Source organism: Rhizomucor pusillus, assembly GCF_041956525.1.
Source record: "Rhizomucor pusillus strain CBS 183.67 unplaced genomic scaffold VTP01scaffold_13, whole genome shotgun sequence".
Taxonomy (NCBI): domain Eukaryota; kingdom Fungi; phylum Mucoromycota; class Mucoromycetes; order Mucorales; family Lichtheimiaceae; genus Rhizomucor; species Rhizomucor pusillus.
In genome coordinates this window covers 106788-124317 of record NW_027192155.1, presented here as the reverse complement: position 1 = coordinate 124317, position 17530 = coordinate 106788, and the positions used below count along the sequence as shown (strand labels likewise).

General features: G+C 46.8%; 5 protein-coding genes across 5 annotated transcripts; 4 read left to right on the top strand and 1 right to left on the bottom strand.

The window, feature by feature from the left end:
- Positions 1 to 274: 274 nt before the first annotated feature.
- Positions 275 to 1084, top strand: VTP01DRAFT_2435 (uncharacterized protein; the record flags this gene model as incomplete). The annotated part of the gene is made up of 1 exon (XM_069380896.1): positions 275 to 1084. The coding sequence occupies one exon, from the start codon at positions 275 to 277 to the stop codon at positions 1082 to 1084; it is 810 nt and encodes a 269-aa protein (XP_069237211.1).
- A 223-nt stretch (positions 1085 to 1307) lies between these two features.
- On the top strand, positions 1308 to 8502 carry VTP01DRAFT_2434 (uncharacterized protein; the record flags this gene model as incomplete). Its single annotated transcript, XM_069380895.1, has 3 exons — positions 1308 to 7922; positions 7979 to 8063; positions 8129 to 8502. 3 exons carry the CDS (start codon positions 1308 to 1310, stop codon positions 8500 to 8502), a joined length of 7074 nt encoding a protein of 2357 aa, XP_069237210.1.
- Positions 8503 to 9163: 661 nt separating this feature from the next.
- On the top strand, positions 9164 to 11233 carry VTP01DRAFT_2433 (uncharacterized protein; the record flags this gene model as incomplete). The annotated part of the gene is made up of 5 exons (XM_069380894.1): positions 9164 to 9618; positions 9680 to 10537; positions 10601 to 10805; positions 10866 to 11043; positions 11115 to 11233. The coding sequence occupies 5 exons, from the start codon at positions 9164 to 9166 to the stop codon at positions 11231 to 11233; spliced, it is 1815 nt and encodes a 604-aa protein (XP_069237209.1).
- Positions 11234 to 11456: 223 nt separating this feature from the next.
- VTP01DRAFT_2432 (uncharacterized protein) lies at positions 11457 to 12270 on the bottom strand (the record flags this gene model as incomplete). Its single annotated transcript, XM_069380893.1, has 6 exons — positions 11457 to 11594; positions 11669 to 11796; positions 11859 to 11871; positions 11940 to 11981; positions 12048 to 12094; positions 12180 to 12270. The coding sequence occupies 6 exons, from the start codon at positions 12268 to 12270 to the stop codon at positions 11457 to 11459; spliced, it is 459 nt and encodes a 152-aa protein (XP_069237208.1).
- Positions 12271 to 15532: 3262 nt separating this feature from the next.
- On the top strand, positions 15533 to 16752 carry VTP01DRAFT_2431 (uncharacterized protein; the record flags this gene model as incomplete). The annotated part of the gene is made up of 5 exons (XM_069380892.1): positions 15533 to 15798; positions 15857 to 15932; positions 16003 to 16111; positions 16168 to 16644; positions 16697 to 16752. 5 exons carry the CDS (start codon positions 15533 to 15535, stop codon positions 16750 to 16752), a joined length of 984 nt encoding a protein of 327 aa, XP_069237207.1.
- Positions 16753 to 17530: the final 778 nt, after the last annotated feature.

The following is a 17530-nucleotide window of genomic DNA, read 5'->3' as shown; positions in this document are numbered from 1 at the left end:
GGTAAAAATAAAAATAATTGTTAACGGTTGCTAACCGATGATCACATCGGTGGTCAACTGCTTCCGCGTAGTTAATATTCTGCACTGACGACCGAATTTTCCGTGTTATGTCTCCATTCCAACGCAAAATAAACGATAAAAGAATAAAGATATCAACGAATAAATGCGACGCTAGATGAATGGCAATGTTCCGAGTAAACCCGATTCGACTGACAGAAATGCTGCTGTCAAAATCGGACCGTGTCTCCCCTATTGATTTCCTCAGGGCTGTTGTATGGGCAAAGTAGACCAGGAGAAGGCTATAGCCACAATAGAAGGCTGGGAAGACGGCCAACCCTACAAGCGCGATATTTACACGCTTGACCGTTGGGAGCTTCAGTCTGCCGATCGTCTTACTTTCCACTTTGACACGCAGGATGTTGTCCTGGTGCAAGATCCTCATTCCCCTCACCTGGGCGGCTACATCTGGTTGACCTCGATTGTCTTTTGTTCATACCTCCAGCGACTGTCAAAAAAGAAGTCCAAACACGCGTGGGTGCAGTTGGATCGCTCAAAACGCTGGGTGGAGCTCGGCTCTGGAGTTGGTTTGATTGGCATTCTGCTTCGCAAACTAGGTATCGAGCATGTCATCATTACGGACATTGCAGAGCTGGTGACGGTCATGGAACGCAATGTGGAAGCCAATGGACTCCGTGTCAAGTCGCTGAGCGGACGACGGAAAAACGATGCTGAGGAAGATGGTACGGTAGTCGTGGAACCACTCTTGTGGAACGACAAGGAGGCCATCGAGCATGTTCGCGACAGCGGACCAATTGATTACATACTTGCATGCGACTGCATATACTCTGAGGCAAGCGCAGTTGATCTCGTGGATACCATGTACGCACTTGCATCCAAGGAAACAAAGATCGTGTGTGTCAGCGAGGTTCGCAACCAAGCAGCTCAAGACAGGTTTCTGGCTGAGGCACAAAAGCGGTTCAAGATTCAGATATTGCCCGCCAATGTATGGCAACATAACAATTACAGTGCGTTCGATGAAACACTCAATTTCTATTGCATGAAGAAGCTGTTGCACGGACCCTAATCCTTTTGCCTCCTCCCTCCTCCCCTTCCTTTCCAAAACTGTTTACCCACGCAACACACGCACTCTCTAAACGCCCCTCCCCAGACCACTTAATACGCACAAAGACTGAGATAAGAGAAAACCCCTTCCTTTCTCTCCACACACCCGAAAAAAGTACCCACGCGCGTCCGTAAACTTAGTTTCCTTTTTTTGCAACAAAGAAAACCTTGTTTTGTGAGTAGCCATGAAGTGGTTACCATTGCCAAAGATCGGTCATGGCATTGCAATATATCCATTCTCGCCCTCCAGCGCATCAACGCAGCACCCACCATCACGGCCGCAGACCGCGTATTCGACAATTCAGTCGCCCTTGCTGTCACCGCAAGGCGACGCAGCCTCAATAATGACATCAGTGTCAGCATCATCCAACGCACCCGTCGTCGAAGTCGCACCATCCGATCTCGCTTGCCTTATTTCGCTCGAAGTAGGCGATGAAGTCTTTGTGCTGGAGCAGCACGGGCAGTGGTACCGCGGCTACGTTCTCTCGTCACTTGAAGAAGGGCGCAAACCTAACACGGCACCCATTGGAGTATTTCCTCGAACGCATGTCCAGATCAAAGAATACATTGATATGGATCCTGACGAGACAGATATATACCCGACACGCACAGACAGTCTATTGATTGCAGAAGAACTAGAGGAGCATGAGGAGTCAGCTGCACCATGGTTCAACCTGACACCATCTGCTCTCTTTCGCTCCTTTTCAGAATCACACATTGAAACCGCAGAGCAGCAGCAGCAGCGACCAAAACGTGCACCTATGCAGCATCCTCCGCCGCCAACTCTCCCGATGGCACGGTTCGATCAGTCAACAATAACGGGTAGCTCGGAGCCATTGGTGGATGAAATAGGAGCATGTGTCAGCGAATGGAATGCGCTCTTGTACAAGTATCTAGAGGAGAGACGATATGCGGCATTTTCATCAGTGCGAGATCAGATCAACTATCTGTTCCAAGCACGGCGACAATTGCTGGATCAAGCGCTATCAAGGGAGGAGCTCGGAAGATTACGAAAGGAAATAATACATCGTATGGTGATGTTCAACGTGTCTCAAGGACGGGAAATGATTATTCGGCATCCTGAGCGAGGTTATATTTTGGATGCCAACAGTACTTCACTTGCAACGTTGTTCCGGATGCACTGGAAATATGCTCTTGCTGAACAAATACCCATCACTTCAATATCATTCGTAGCGCCACATCGTTCCTCATCCACCTCTGCGCCCTTGTTATCAAATCCTCCATCAGCAACAACAGATACGCCACCAATGGCAACTAGTACATCGGGCAAAGTACCTACACCTACTTCCACCACCGCTTCTCAGCAATCACCGACTGCAGCCTCAGTTGTCAAGGGTGCCAAATTTCATCATTTATTCTTTGATCTCAAGGCCTGTGTTGGACATATATGTCAACCAGGCGAATATGCAGAACTCTATTTCTCTCTGTACAACAAAGCAGATAGCAACTTTCTGACAGAGCAGTTCTGTGTCGTGTTGACATACAATGGTATGCCCAAGGACGAGTGCCAGATTGGCAAATTACAAACACTCTTCGCCGACTTATCTATGCACGACCTGAGCGAGCATCTCTACTTGGTGTGTCGCATCGTTCGACTGGGCAGTATGAAGTACATGGATAGGGACAATCACTTTGGAGGCATCGGCAGCCATGCGTCGATATTGTTTGGAGGCGGCGGATCTACTGCAGATCTTCGAAAGCATGGCGCGGCAAATTTGTGTCGACGGCCGTTTGGATGTGCAGTTTTACACCTAGGTGCGTTTTTGCAAAAGATCGATCAACAACCGGCCGACAGTGGAGGTGGAGGAAGCGGGGGACTGATGGCATCAACATCGACCGCGTTGGTATATTCGCTATCCCAGGCAGAACACGATGTACGAATCTACACGGCGAATTCAGAATCGGCATTCGCAACGTTGCACGAGGATATCATTAACAACAATGCAAAGGAGTTTGTAAAAAGCACTCGAGCAGAAACTCTGTGCGTATACCTCAAACTCTTTTACGGCCAGCTGGATGATATATTAAAGACGAACGCAGCACTCCTCCAAGGAGTTCCAAAGACTTTGCGACTCGGGTTTCCGGACGTGGTGTTTCCTGACGACGAAAGGAATGAGCTTTATGTCACGATTCAGTCAGGCGATTTCATGCAGTTTGCTCGTACACGTAACGTTCAAGTGACCGTTTGTGTGCGAGATAACCAGACGGGCGATGTCGTTGAGAACGCGCTGGCAAGCGGTGCAGGCGCGCCGTTTACGACGTACTGGGAAAGCATAGTGTTTTATCACGAACAACGGCCAAGGTGGAACGAGACATTCAAGGTGCATATCCAGGAAAAGAAACAGTGGGAACAATCGCACTTGTTTGTGACGCTCAAACACAAAAGCAGCAGCGGCGGCAACTTTGGCTCGACAACAGACGTGTCTAACGGCGACAAGACGTTTGCAATGGGATACATTCCACTGTTTATGCCGCCCGCTTTTCGATACTTTGTCGCGGACGGCGTGCATGGGTTGACCTTGTACAGGTACGACCGTCAGCTAGCGCATCCTCGAGTGTACCTGGGAAACAATCCTTGGTGTTATCGATCTTCAGTACCGTTCAACATGCAGCATCAGGATTTCGGCTTTACATCGAAGCGTCATCCACTCAACAATCACGCATCACCTTCTATGCAGAGCTTGAGAGGATCACCGAGTCTGTCATCACTGAGCAACGCTGATGCAACTAGCACTGACTCGTTATCGGAAGCTGCATCGAACGCGGGAGCCACAGCCGCCGCCACAAAGCTAGTCATGGTGAAAGATACATTGTCAGTCAAGACGTTACTCTGCTCGACATGTTTCACACAGAACGAGACGCTCGTCAAGCTCTTGAACTGGTCATCTATACTGGAAGAAAATGGCGAGGAAGGATATGAAGAACTTCGTTCGGTCTTGGACAAGTTTACATTTGTGGGTGAAATGGAAGTTGTAAAGTTTTTGAACGATATCTTTGATGCTCTGCTGGGTATTCTCGTTTATCGACACAAGGAGCAAGAAAAGGAAGATACGTTGTGCGACGAAGCGCTGACGGCCATGGTCTGGGTACTTGGCATGATTCAAGATCGACGCTTTAGCAACTTCCGGCCAGTGTTGGATGTGTACATTGATCAGCGATTTGCTGAACAGCAACGACAGCAGCAACAGCAAAAGATACCCAAGCACGACTACGTCTACGATCGACTGCTCAAGGCCATATCAAGACTGTGCACAGACACCGGCGATCCAAAAAAGGCAAAGCAGCTGCGTACAAGCATGAAAGTTTGGGAATACTTGTTTCGCTTTATTGTGCAGTCGAGATTAATGCAACAGCAAACCGAGGAGGATGGCGAGCGCGAACTTAGAAGCATTGTCTTCAAGGAAGAGCTGGAGCAGCTTTTGAAGAAGATCAACAAACTCATGAGCCCAGATCAGCCAAGCAGCATGATCGGCACACAAACATTGGCGCTTCAGCATTTCGCCGACACGTTGGATCAACTGCGGCGCGTCTTTTCTGCCAAGGAGATGGTCAAAATTACGAGTGAATTTGTCGACTGCTCTGGGCACGTTACCGGTAAACTGGTCGGATATCGGCTTGCCATGATCCTTGCTATCGTCAAAGGACCTGTATTTAACGACCACACGTGCCGACTGGGACTCGCAAAGAACGTGTTTCGATGGATCAACGTTTGGATCAACTCGTACATGGCAGCGGCAAAGAACGTTATATTTGCAAAGCAGAACGAAGGCACCGACCATGATCATCAGCAGATGCGACTTCCAAGGGTGCAGTGGCTCGAATATCTTCGATTATCGTTAACTATCATATGCGAGATGCTCGAGAAGATGCGACGATTATCAGGCATGGCATCGGTGGGATTATCCATATCATCACCGTCGCTATCGACATTATCGAGACCGATATCAATGGCAACGAGCGGAGACGAGGATTTCACGGAGGAATCAAACTCTGAGCTGCAGACAGTGACAGAATTGGCGTTGCAATTGATACCACAGCTGATCAATGCATACAAGGATCTCCAGCGCCTGACTATCCAGGCAGTCCACGCATCCACGTTATCTGCGGAGAACACGGCTTCTGCTTCGTCTGGTTCTGCGACGCCGCCAGCACGAACTTCAAGACACTCGCTTCACGTGCGTCGGGATCGGTCAAGTTCACTGGGTAGCAAGCAGGTGCCTTCGATCTCCAGCGGCCAGCCAGAAACGCCTGACAATAACTCGGTCTTTGCAGTTGTACTACAAGCGTTAGCAACGTCGCCCACCGCACCGTTCCCATCTACATATCCATTCCACTCCATTTCCAACAAGAATAATCCAGCAATGACGGCAAGTGGCAACCTGGCGGCAATGGTTACAACTGGTTTATTGGATATCACTGTGGTGCTTCTGGAACTATTCTATCTTACACCTCAGCAACAGTGGATTAATTATCTGCTATCCATGCTGCGATCTGAAGGCGCGGATGCAACAGCGAAATTTTTGCGGCAAATAGTGCATGCCTGTATGGGCATTCTGTTCGGGGACAGCATGCGGATGTTGGACGAGTCTACAGCCAAAGACGATACGATGCATCACATCAAGGACTCAACTGCTGCGACGCGCAAGTTACCAGACAACTGGCTTAATTTGTCGGTCATTGCTCACCAGGTCGTGCTTGCCAACATTCTGTCACCTGCAGTGACGATATTCGAGTTCTTGTCAGACAAGGATTCGAATCTAGAGTCGGTGCAAGATCTTTGGGTCACATTCTTTGTAGGATTGCTCCGAGTCATATCAAGTCCTCGGCTAGAAATTGAGTCGTTTTTGCCGCAGACGCAGCGTGTAGTGTGGAAACTTGCGGATAACCTCAGAGGAGCTGTCGGAGCCAAGACACTGTCAAAGCTTTGGATGTTGGCTGGATCTGGCAAGCAACAACGAAATGCTAGAGGGTCAATGCTGCTCGCAAACAAGCTAGATGGCCAAACAGCAGCAGCAACAGTTACAAGGGCTGATAGCGTTGCTGGAGATGACGATACCGATACGTTTGTGTCTGCCGAGGAAGAAGAGCACCATCCCCAGGATAACGAGCAACCAGAAGAAAAGCAGCAGCTACAGCAGCAACAGCAGCAACAGCAGCATATCAAGATTTCCAAAACGCAGCTGGAACTTATACCCGCCATATTGCGACCGCTGTGCGCTGTGAGTTTGACCTTGCACGATAAAGTTCGCCGAGCAGCCGTGTCGATTATCGCCGACATTATTGCAATCGAACTGTACACCTTTGATGACTTGTCGCGTGTACAAAACTTGCTGATCAGTGCGATCGATATCTTGGTCATGACCGAGAACAAGGGCGACGAGGCTATCAAGGACAAGATCATACCTGAGCTGGAGGAAGCCGTCGAGGAGAAGCAGCTGCCGGAGCCTCTGCTTGAAAAGTGTAGTCAATCCATGGACTCGATATTCAAGTTCTTGGAACTATTGCTCAAAATTCGAGGTCTGCCACTGGATAATGACGAGTTTGTGGATGACAGGATCAGCGCACGGCTCAAGTTGATGGAGTTTATACGGGTAATTGAGCGTCACGATATCTATATAAAGTATGTGCATCAGTTGGTGGAACTGCATCTTCAAGGAGGCAATTACATCGAAGCGGCCCTGACTCTCCGTTTCCACGCTGACCTGCTACCTTGGGATCCATTGGTCGAACTGCCAGCAGAACCAGAATTGAAACTATCTGCACAGCCGGCATTCGCACGCAAGGAGGCGCTCTACTACAAGATCATGTCGTATCTTGAAAAAGGTCAAGCTTGGGAACTATGCATCGAGCTATGCAAGGAATTGGCTAGCCAGTACGAGACGACAACCTTTGATTTTGTGAAATATGGCGAAATTTTGAAACGGCAAGCGCAGTTGGCGGAAGATATTGTCAAGAAGGAACGCTATTTCAGCGAATATTTCAGGGTTGCATTCTACGGCCGAGGCTTTCCACCGAGCGTGCGCAATCAGCAGTTCATCTACCGTGGGCTCGAGTGGGAAAAGGTCACGTCGTTCATGGAGCGGATACAGAATCAGCATCCGAACGCCCAGCTATTATCTGGCAAATACGCAACGTCATCCAAGCTGACTGACGAGCAAGTCCGTGAACTTGATAGCGAGTTGGATGCGCAGTATATCCAAATTACAGCTGTTACTCCGGAACCCAATGAATCAAGGCAGTATTTGTTTGAAAACCCGTTGGTACCCGACAATGTCAAGAAATATTACACATCCAACGATGTATACAGCTTTACATACTCAAGACCGTTCGACAAGCAACAACAAGCTGGAAATCCTAACGCCAGTAGCAGCACCAGCAAGCCAGAGGACGACTTTTTGAACCTGTGGACGAAGAAGACAGTGTTCAAATGCGAAGAGACTTTTCCCACAACAGCTCGCAGATCCAAAGTGATTGAAATTCAAGAACATGAAATTTCTCCTATCGAAAATGCAGTGTTCGCTATGGAAAAGAAGAACCAAGAGCTGCTAGATCTAGAGCAAAAGTATGCATTGTATCTTCGCAACGGTGAACGGAGACCATCGACAGCTGGATCGGTCAATATTAGTCCTTTCTCGATGGCACTCAACGGTGCTGTCGATGCACCTGTTAACGGCGGAGTTGCTTTGTACCGCAAAGCGTTCTTAACAGATGCTTACTGGGAAAAGAATCCAGATATGCGACCCTGGGCACGGCGTTTGCGTGATGCCATCCATGATCAGGTAAGCTGAGAGAGGCATTACAATACGAATCTCCTATCCTAACGGATCAATTTTAGGTCGAGATTATTGAAAAGTGTTTGGAAACGCACAGAAAGTTGGTATCTGCTGATATGCGTCCCTTCCACAATACGCTCGTTACATGTAAGTGCACAGACAGAGAGGCATTGACATTGAAGTGGCAAAGATGGCTGATCCGTTTAAAAAAGTCTTCAAAAAGAACTTTAAAGACGATATTGAATTCGTGCACAAGCTGCAGCGACAGCAAACGACGAGCGAAAACATGGATGAAGAACAGCCTGGCGAGCTACTCTCTGCAGTGCATGAAACACGTCCCGGGATGCCCCCAAGGCGGTCTTCGACGTTTCGCCATCATCAGCATCAGCAGCAGCTGGGAAACCCCACACGCAGCACCACACCCTCCTTACCAATGTCACCGGTACTTTCATCGATGCACGCGCCCAATCCTTTCAACGACGTACGACCTCCACTGGAAAAGACAGCTAGCACGCATACCACTGCTTCGAGAGCAGAAAGTTTATCCCGCAGTTTGAAAATGTCTCTTCGGAAAAAGAAGCGTTAGATATAGAGGCCTTATTATTTCCTTTTCATTTATGTATCTATGTTCTATTTGTATAGATTTAATGAATTATCCTGTACACATTCCATGTTCACGAAATACACAATATTGTGGTTACGATCGTCTTAATAATTTTCGTTGGTCAAAGGGACTAATACTAAGTGCTTATCCAGGATAATGAGTGCAGCAATATATATGAAGTCAATGTTGGTTGTTTGGCGGACTAGCCGGTCTTTTGCTTATAAACGGCCACTGTATTGATTGCTTGTTTTGGCATGGATCTTCTACACTTTCAAAGTTTACCTGCAGTTTTCGGGTCAACTTTTCTCTGATCTTTATTTCATGAAACTGACATCCAGGGTCCACATTACGTCATGTCTTGCCGTTTCTTTGGGTAAGCACAAGGGACGGAACTGGCTATATATGCAGATAGAGATAAGAAAGAAACAAGTTCCGCTGTTCATTTGACGTAGCCCTACTAAGGACGATGACGATGATGATCATGAATTTTTCTCAAAGGCAGAAAGTCTACCTAGAACAAATTTGGAAACTCGCTTGGACCATGCATGGTCGGGGTCTTCGAAGCTGCTTCGAAAGAGCGTCGTTTTCTCTTTTCCGTCTTCGTCCTTTTTTTCTTAGTTTCCCGTCCTTTCCCTTTATCTTGATGAACAATCTCGGATGTCGCATCGTTGTTTCTCTCGGTGCTAGACGGTTCGCATCCATATCGTCACCTAAGGCAGCCGCCAAGCCCTTTTTTACCCGCAAGGCCTTGTACGCGACCGCTTTGACAGGATGTGCGGGAGGGCTTGGATATTATCTGCTGCAGGACACTGTCTACTTGGAAGAAGCCCATGGCGCACACGAGCATGTGCCTCCGCTTGCGCTGCATCCACAGACAGGAGGACCCAAGAACCTGCCGATAGTCACTCACCAGCTGGACGAGGAAAAAGGTGAAGAGCAGAAACCGCGCCTCGTCATACTCGGCGGTGGATGGGGCGCTGTATCGATGCTGCAGCACCTTGATCGTGGAAAGTACAACGTTACCGTCATCAGCGATAACAATTACTTTTTGTTCACACCGCTGCTGCCTTCTGTAACAGTCGGTACCAACGAAGCACGGTATGTAGTGGAAAAATGGGCTGTCCGAGTATATGTACTTAAATGCATACGTAAAACAAAGGTCACTCTTGGAACCGATCCGCAAGATCGCTGCACGTGTCCGTGGCCATTTTCTGGAAGCAAAGGCGGTTGATATCGATCTCGATCAAAAGATGGTCGAAGTCAAGAGCGCGAACGGCGATGAGCATTTCTATGTACCTTACGACAAACTTGTCGTTGCAGTGGGCGCTACAAGCATCACACACGGCATTGAAGGGATCGAGAATACGTTGCAGCTCAAGACGATCCACGACGCTCTGGCCGTCCGACGGAAAATCATGATCAATGTTGAGCAGGCGTGCTTGCCAACCACGACGCCTGAGGAAAGAAAACGGCTCTTGAGCTTTGTCGTCTGCGGCGGTGGCCCGACCGGCACAGAGTACGCTGCCGAGCTCTTCGATTGGATTAATGAGGATCTCGTGAAATGGTTCCCGAAACTCCTGAGAGAGGATATCACTGTGTCAATTATCCAAAGCCGCGATCACATTCTTAACACATTCGATAGCAGCATCAGCGAGTATGCGGAAAAACGGTTCGCTAGAGAACACATTAACGTGATCACGAACGCGCGCGTCGTCCGCATCGATCCTGACAAGGTTGTCTATCGCTTAAAGGACAAGAGCCCAGATGATCCGTCCGGATACAAAGTCATCCCGCAGGGTCTTTGCCTGTGGTCGACTGGTATCGCCATGACACCGTTTGTAAGGAATATCTCGAAGAAACTCGGAGAGCAGATCCACAAGCGTGCCCTGGTCACGGATGCATTCCTGCGCGTAAAGGGCATCGATGATGGCTCGGCGTTTGCTCTGGGAGACTGTGCTACTGTCGAGAACCCAAAGCTGCTGGAGCATATCATGGAGATCTTTGAGACAGTTGACAAGTAAGGATTATGAAACGCTAAACGACACCTTGTTTCCTTTCTTGTTCTCACCGTGATTAACAGGGACAAGGATGGCAAATTGAGTCAACAAGAATTCAAGGAAGCCATCGAGTATATGCGCTCGCACTTCCCTCTCGCTGATCAGCACTTGCAAAAGCTAGACTCCATGTTTGACAAGTATGACGCAGACAAGAACGGAAACATAGACTTTGATGAAATGAAGATTATGCTCAAGGACCTCGACAGTAAAATGACCCAGCTGCCGGCTGTAAGTGCACATATCGCGTATATTGGTTCTCCTTTGTTTGACTGACTGCTTGCATGCTAGACTGCTCAGCGAGCTAGTCAGCAGGGCAAATACCTCGCAAAACAATTCAACAGAGCCGCGGACGGCAAAGAAAATCTGCGGCCATTCCGATACCAGCACCTTGGTTCACTCGCATATGTTGGTAACACAGCTGTGGGCGAGTTCAGCTGGGGTTACAAGATGATCGGCGGTCTTTATGGTATGTGCATTTTCTCTGCTACATATTGTTAAGGCCTGTTTGGCTAATCAACAACAACTTGGTCATTGTAGCTCTTTACCTTTGGCGCTCAGTCTATTGGTCTGAGCAGGTCAGTATGCGCACTAGAATGAACTTGAGTATAGACTGGACCAAATGCGCCCTTTTCGGCCGAGATATCTCTACTGTTTAAAAGAGCACAATGAATTTTGCATGGTTTACTAATAAATCACATGTACATACTTGTACACTACTGAATAAAATGAAAATGGTACTCAAAATCCAAGTGTGTTGGTTCTGTTTCACAGAGATTGACATCATTGTCAAAGACCTGGCTGCAAACAAAGGATAATCGACAACAGATGCTTTTATGTACTTAAAGGAAGGAACCAGCAGAGAAAATAGGGTATAGTGAACTATGTGTAATCATACCACGTCTCGTTGCCGTAATCATCGTCGGAAGAGTCATCTGGCTCCGAATCATGTACATCCTCTTCTTCGCGCTTCTTCATACACTTTAGGCAACGCGCTCTCTCAGCGTTGCGGCGCTGGTTCTGTTCGAGCCCAGACAATCAATACAAACAGATCGCGCTGACGACATTTTTTTTTGCCTCGCCTCGATCTATACCTTTGCAAACTGTTCCTTCGGCTTCTTGAGCGTGCAAATCATACATTGCAACATGTCACTCTGTTTGGCTGTACATTGCTTGCAGGTGATGGCTTTCGGCTTTCGGTTGTAGCCAGGGGGTGCATAAGCTGGAACAATGAAAATTTGTTGGCCGGAAAGTAAGATTTTGTCGAGTCTTTTCTTCACCTACGGTTCCAAGTGACCTACAAAGTTCAACGATGCATTCGTTAGTTAAGAGCCCTATGTAACAGCAAGAGTCTCTTTCTCTTACCTTGCTCCACTGCGACTTTGAGAAGGCATCCGCAGGTTTTTCCTTAAACGGAAACGATCGAGTCAGAGAGCAAAATATATTTTCAGTTATGTCAATTCCTCAGTTTACCTTGTCGCAAAACACGCAGCGAGCGGTCTTTGGTTCGGCAGACTGATCTAGAAAGGAAAAATGGCAATGTTTGAATGAGTGGTACCTGGATCTCGGATCGTTGAATCCGTTCAGCAGTCAGGTAATACTTACTGTTAGCGCCGTATGCGCCGTAGCTGCCGTAGCTGTTTCCAAACGGCGATTCAACACGGAATTGACCGGCGGGACCCTGACGACGACTCATTTTTGCAAAGCAAGCAGTGCACGGGAACAGAAACAGTAAAAGAAAATGTCAAAGGCACCGAAATTGAGTTGGACCTGCAATGAATACCATTCGTGCGGAGACCGAATACAACGTCAACAATTTATGCTGCCTCTAATGCCCCAGTGAAAAATTACAGGATTTTCCTAATAATTTGTACTAGTGGAGACATTTTTTGCGCTGTGCTCTTACTGATTTTGCGCCAATTGCAGCCCATTTCAGAATTACTGTAAAAACATAGACATAAAATGGTTATTGCCGGATACATATTTATAAGAAGCGTCCCCAGCTTTGCGCTTAGAAATGCATTTAGAGCCTTTTAGAAAACGCTTCTAGGAGAGGCCATTGGCTCAATTTAAGATGTTGACCACTACGATTATCAAATAGGAATCACCCTTTAGCTTCGTACTGCATTCAGTTCTGTGCAATTTTGCAACAATGTTTTACCATCAACGTCCAGGGTATTTATGCATATACTGTATGTATCGATTTATGATAAAGCTGTATAATGTCCATCAAGAGGTACGTACACTGTATTAAATGTAACTTCTCAATTCTTTCTAAGTACCATTAACCTTATTTGACGGTCGTATGCCCTTCACGAGCCAACATGCCACCTCTGTGTGCTGATCAGATATACCTCATACATCTATGCCTATATTGTTTTCATTTCAAATGTACATATGTCCAAGCATGATTATTACAGGCTCTTATCCAAGCAGAGAAGACGGGAAATGCCGGGGAAGACGGTTGCTTCACTTTCTATCTGCATGAAAAAATAAAGCTTCAGGCGCCACCAGACTCTCTTTTTCCGTGAATCATCTTCTTATGACACGCAGGAAAAAATGCAGCCAGACAGTGTTACTGCGATCTGATAATCCAACAAAAGCACCATCTCTCGCGAGAAACAGCTGCAAACATTCATACAGTTAAAAAAGACAGTTGCAGATTATGACAAATTCAAACAGAACGAAGAAAAAGAGACGAAAAGCAAATTGATGAAGAGCAAAAGAGTACCTCGAGGTACCTGGGAGATCGCACAAGTCGACACTGTATCTGGAGTGGATCGATTTTGTGAAGACCGTGATACTCTTTCTACAACTCCCCAGCAGAAAACCGAGCAAAATGGCATACGTGAAAGAAGCTTGCGGAACGGGAAGAAAGTCCATTCCCATTATGTTCATCGGCGACCAAGGTTTAGGAACAAACGCACGGATAAAAAGGCCACGTGAAGGAAGTGGCCACGAAGATACGAAAAGAGCACCATTTACACACAGTCGTGGTCATGACATCAGAATATAGAACATCTCAAACCTGAGGCTGGTGCCTAGGACCTGTTGTGCGACCCAGAGCAACCATCCTAAAGGATGGCAAGAAGAAAAAACGGTCCGTTCATGGTGCTTCTTTATGCATGAATACCAAGTGTCCTTTGTATAGGGCCGGGCGAGCAGTACAAGGCCGTGACTATATGGCGGCAATTACATTGCCCTTAATGGCATTAGCCGGGTGATAGACGGTATACATCTATCGCCTTTTACAAGACATTCAGCCGCTTTACACATGCTGAATACAAGCAACTCCCCTGACATCATTGGTAATAATTGGACTTCACAGTTATGTATCTTTCAGTAAAACTCACAGCGCTGAAATGTTAAGCAATGATGCCCAGGAGGATTCTGTCGAAGGGACAGATATACAATCTTCACTAGATGAATGTAAGTTTTCCATCGATAAGCCTACATGAAACGTATGCACTGACTTGATAATTATAGGAGAGGTAAGAAAATAGAAGGCTACTTTAACGTTAAAGCCAATGGCTTATCAATTCTTGTATTATGCGACCTGGGGCGTCGTTTTGCGCTGGCTCTGCTTACGGGCTTGCACGAATATCGCAAGCGTAAGTCGTCAAATTTCAGTAAATTACAGTGGTCCAACGTTAATTCGATTTCTGTAGGCGCATTTTGTCAATTGATCCGATAGCCCAATTCTTAGTGACAGTAAAAAGTTTATTTTGCTCGCTATAAGCGCTGTCCATTGTCCTTTACGGAATGCGAAAGCAAACATGATAATTTATTTTAGAAAGAAAAAGTCACCGTATAGAGGATGTCCCAACTCCTAAAGCTTATTTCATTGTGAACAATTCGATGACCAGCTCTTGGCATAGTAAATAGCGTAAATAGCGAAATCGCCGAATTCAGAAAGGAGAATGTCGTTACGGTGACAAGCGTGCAATCAGATCGAAAACGTTTATAAGAGATCCATGACACTATACGACAACGGTAGAAGCAAGGCAGCTTCTTTGTAACCCGCCCTTTCTTTGTTCAAGTACATATAATAATAAATGGGAGAGGACCTTTGATTTATATATTTGATTGTCCCTATTCGCAATCACCGCAAATGTTGTGCCTTCTTTAATAACTATTGGAGCTCTTTGAAGCGGTTTTGGGCGGTTTGAAGCAGCAACACTCCACAAAGGCAAAGCATTTCATAGAATGATTGAAGTCGCTCAGACACAAACTATTGCACGCTTCATTAACTCTAGGAGCTAACGTCTCTTTATCTAAAAACTAATTACGCTCAACTTTGCTTTTAAGCAGGGACCAAAACTGCTCGATTCAGATGGTGTGCGTAGATAGTTCAAAAAAAGATGGCTTAATAGACGTACCCTCGTTTTCTTGTAGGGTCGTAATGCTGGTAGAGCCTAAACAAATCATCGAATAAACAAGCCTTTGTCATGTGCTCGGCGTAATGCAAAGCTGAAGGAATTCAATGGATCAATGACATTTCTTATGACACTTATAGATTCATAGTTTCACTGATACTATGTGAGCACAGAAAAGCCTGAGCTTCCTGCATGGGAATCATTTTTCTCAAAGAATCAGCCTGCTGCTAGGTACGTACTGCAAAAAACATCCTGATCATAAACACTGCGGGACAACAATGGATTCATTTTACACCTATAATCGCTGCTCTTAATCAATAATTGACTGCATGCGTGTTTCTTTCTCTGTATGGTCTAATGAATTAATTTCTTGCAGTTCGATCCATACTGTTGTTGTTGTTGGTCTCTGCAACTGCATGCTTTGGGATCACTGACAACCTAACAGACCCTTCCGACTTTGTGGGATCATCATGCAAGGCCGAAAAGCTTTAAAAGCCAGTTGCCGTCACCTGGAAACCTACCCGACTCAATAAGCCCCTACCTTTCCTTTTCGCAAACTGTAAATCTCCACTGTCCACCCGCATGGCAGACTCGATCCACACGAACGGGATACCTACCAGGCCACCTGGCGCCATTCCTGCTCAGGCCTTGAGCCACCTCATGGGCCACCAGGTCTTCCCACAGCAACAGCAGCAGCTGTTCCGTCCCAACCGACCACCGATCTCTTATCCGCCAACGCCGATCGTCGCCAATCAGCCGAGAACTCCAGGCGTACAGTACTCAAATTTGGTCGGCGCCGGTGAAAGACAGCTCCCTACACCAGCCATGACAGCTACTATGTTGCCAAGGTAATAAACTACTTTGGGGTCGACGACAAGCAGAACGATGTAATATCCTTCGTTTTAGCACACCACTCTCGACAAGTCAGGCTGTGTTGAAGTTGATGCAGTTCAGTGACCGGCTGACGCCAGACGGACAAGAGGTGCGTTATTGTTGCGAGATATATCTGTTTGTACAATGGCATTTTGCGCTGAAAATTATTTATCACACAGGCCACGTCTCGTGAAGTGTGGGACACGTTTGTAGATGAGTTTTTCAGTCGGACCGGATGCATAAAACTCACCTTATGCAACACGAACAATGGCGAGAAAAAGACACATTGTATGTCCAGTAGAGAGGGAGATACATGCTCTTAAAGTTTAACCACGTTGTTACAGTTGTACCGCAACTTGTTATGGCGCGGTTCTTCATGACACAATATGAATGTGGTGTGATATCCATGCAGCTTACACTAGACCAGACCGTCGAATACTTTTTACCGAATGGCATGCTTTTAGAGTGTCCTCGATCGAGCTTCATCTTTCGCTACGCCTCTGGGTCTCTCGTCGTGTTCTCTGGTACGCTGACTGCTAGGCTAACGTTGGATGTGCGGTCGGCTACCTTGAAAATAGCCCATCTTGATTTTGAAGTATTGAAACACGAAGAGTTTGTGGCTCGCCAGAATTTACAAACCTCGACACCTCAGAAGAAGTCTAAACAAAGCGCAAAGAAGAGTACACTTTCTATGCCGGAATCGCCCGTAGGAGAATGGGGACTACCGCCTCGGATAATCAACCTCTTGCAAATGACGAGTAGCGTCACTTCGTTTGCAGAAGTCGTCTTTACATCTCTGGTGGCCGGTGTTCCTCCACAAGGTAAATGTATGACATGTATATAGTACTGATTATCTAACAGTGCGTTGAAAAGAGGGTCTACAAATGTGTGCGCAATACGGAACACCAGGCACCTTTCCAAACAGATAGAAGCATACTGACGGCTACAATACCCTTACTACCCTTTCCTCCTCTTCCCCCCTCTCCCGCCTCCTCTGCATTCGCCCCTTTTTCAAGTTGTATATAGCATGAAAACTATCATTTGTCTTAATATCGTTCCTCTTGGAAAGAAAAGAAGAGTACGTTTACAATTATTTGTTGGTCCTGTTATTTCATTTTATTATACGCTTTGGCGGCTAAGGAAGGACAGAAGAGAGACCCTTCTTTCTGCACTGTTCGGTTGTGTAATGCGCCTTTGCACCATTTTTCGAAATGCTCGCTCAGCTTCGTTCGGGTTTCGAGTAGGTAATCCAGCAGAAGAGTGGAGTATCTTCTCGAAAAGGAAAAAAGGTCATTACTAATTTACTTCTAGATAACCTGGCACATTATTCCTCTAGACATGCCTCCACATCGACTTATTCTGAAAGTCAACCGACCGCTTCATCCGTTTGCTTTGTCGCGAACTGCACACTGGTACCATCAAGGCCGAAGTCATCAATAGCGCACACGCCGGCAATGTCGTCATTATACCCGCCATATCCTCCAATTCTCTGGCGCGCCAACGATTTCCAGTCAAGCCCGCCTTCTGTGCGACCATCAACAAGGCTCGAGACCAGACACTCTCCCATGTTGGCCTATACCTTCCACCCCTGTATTCAGCCATGGACAGCTTTGTGTTGCATTATCAAGAGTAACTAACTGGAGGAATTTGAAGATCAGGGCCGAATGGGACTATCAAGGGAAGGAACCTCGGACCCGCAACATCGTA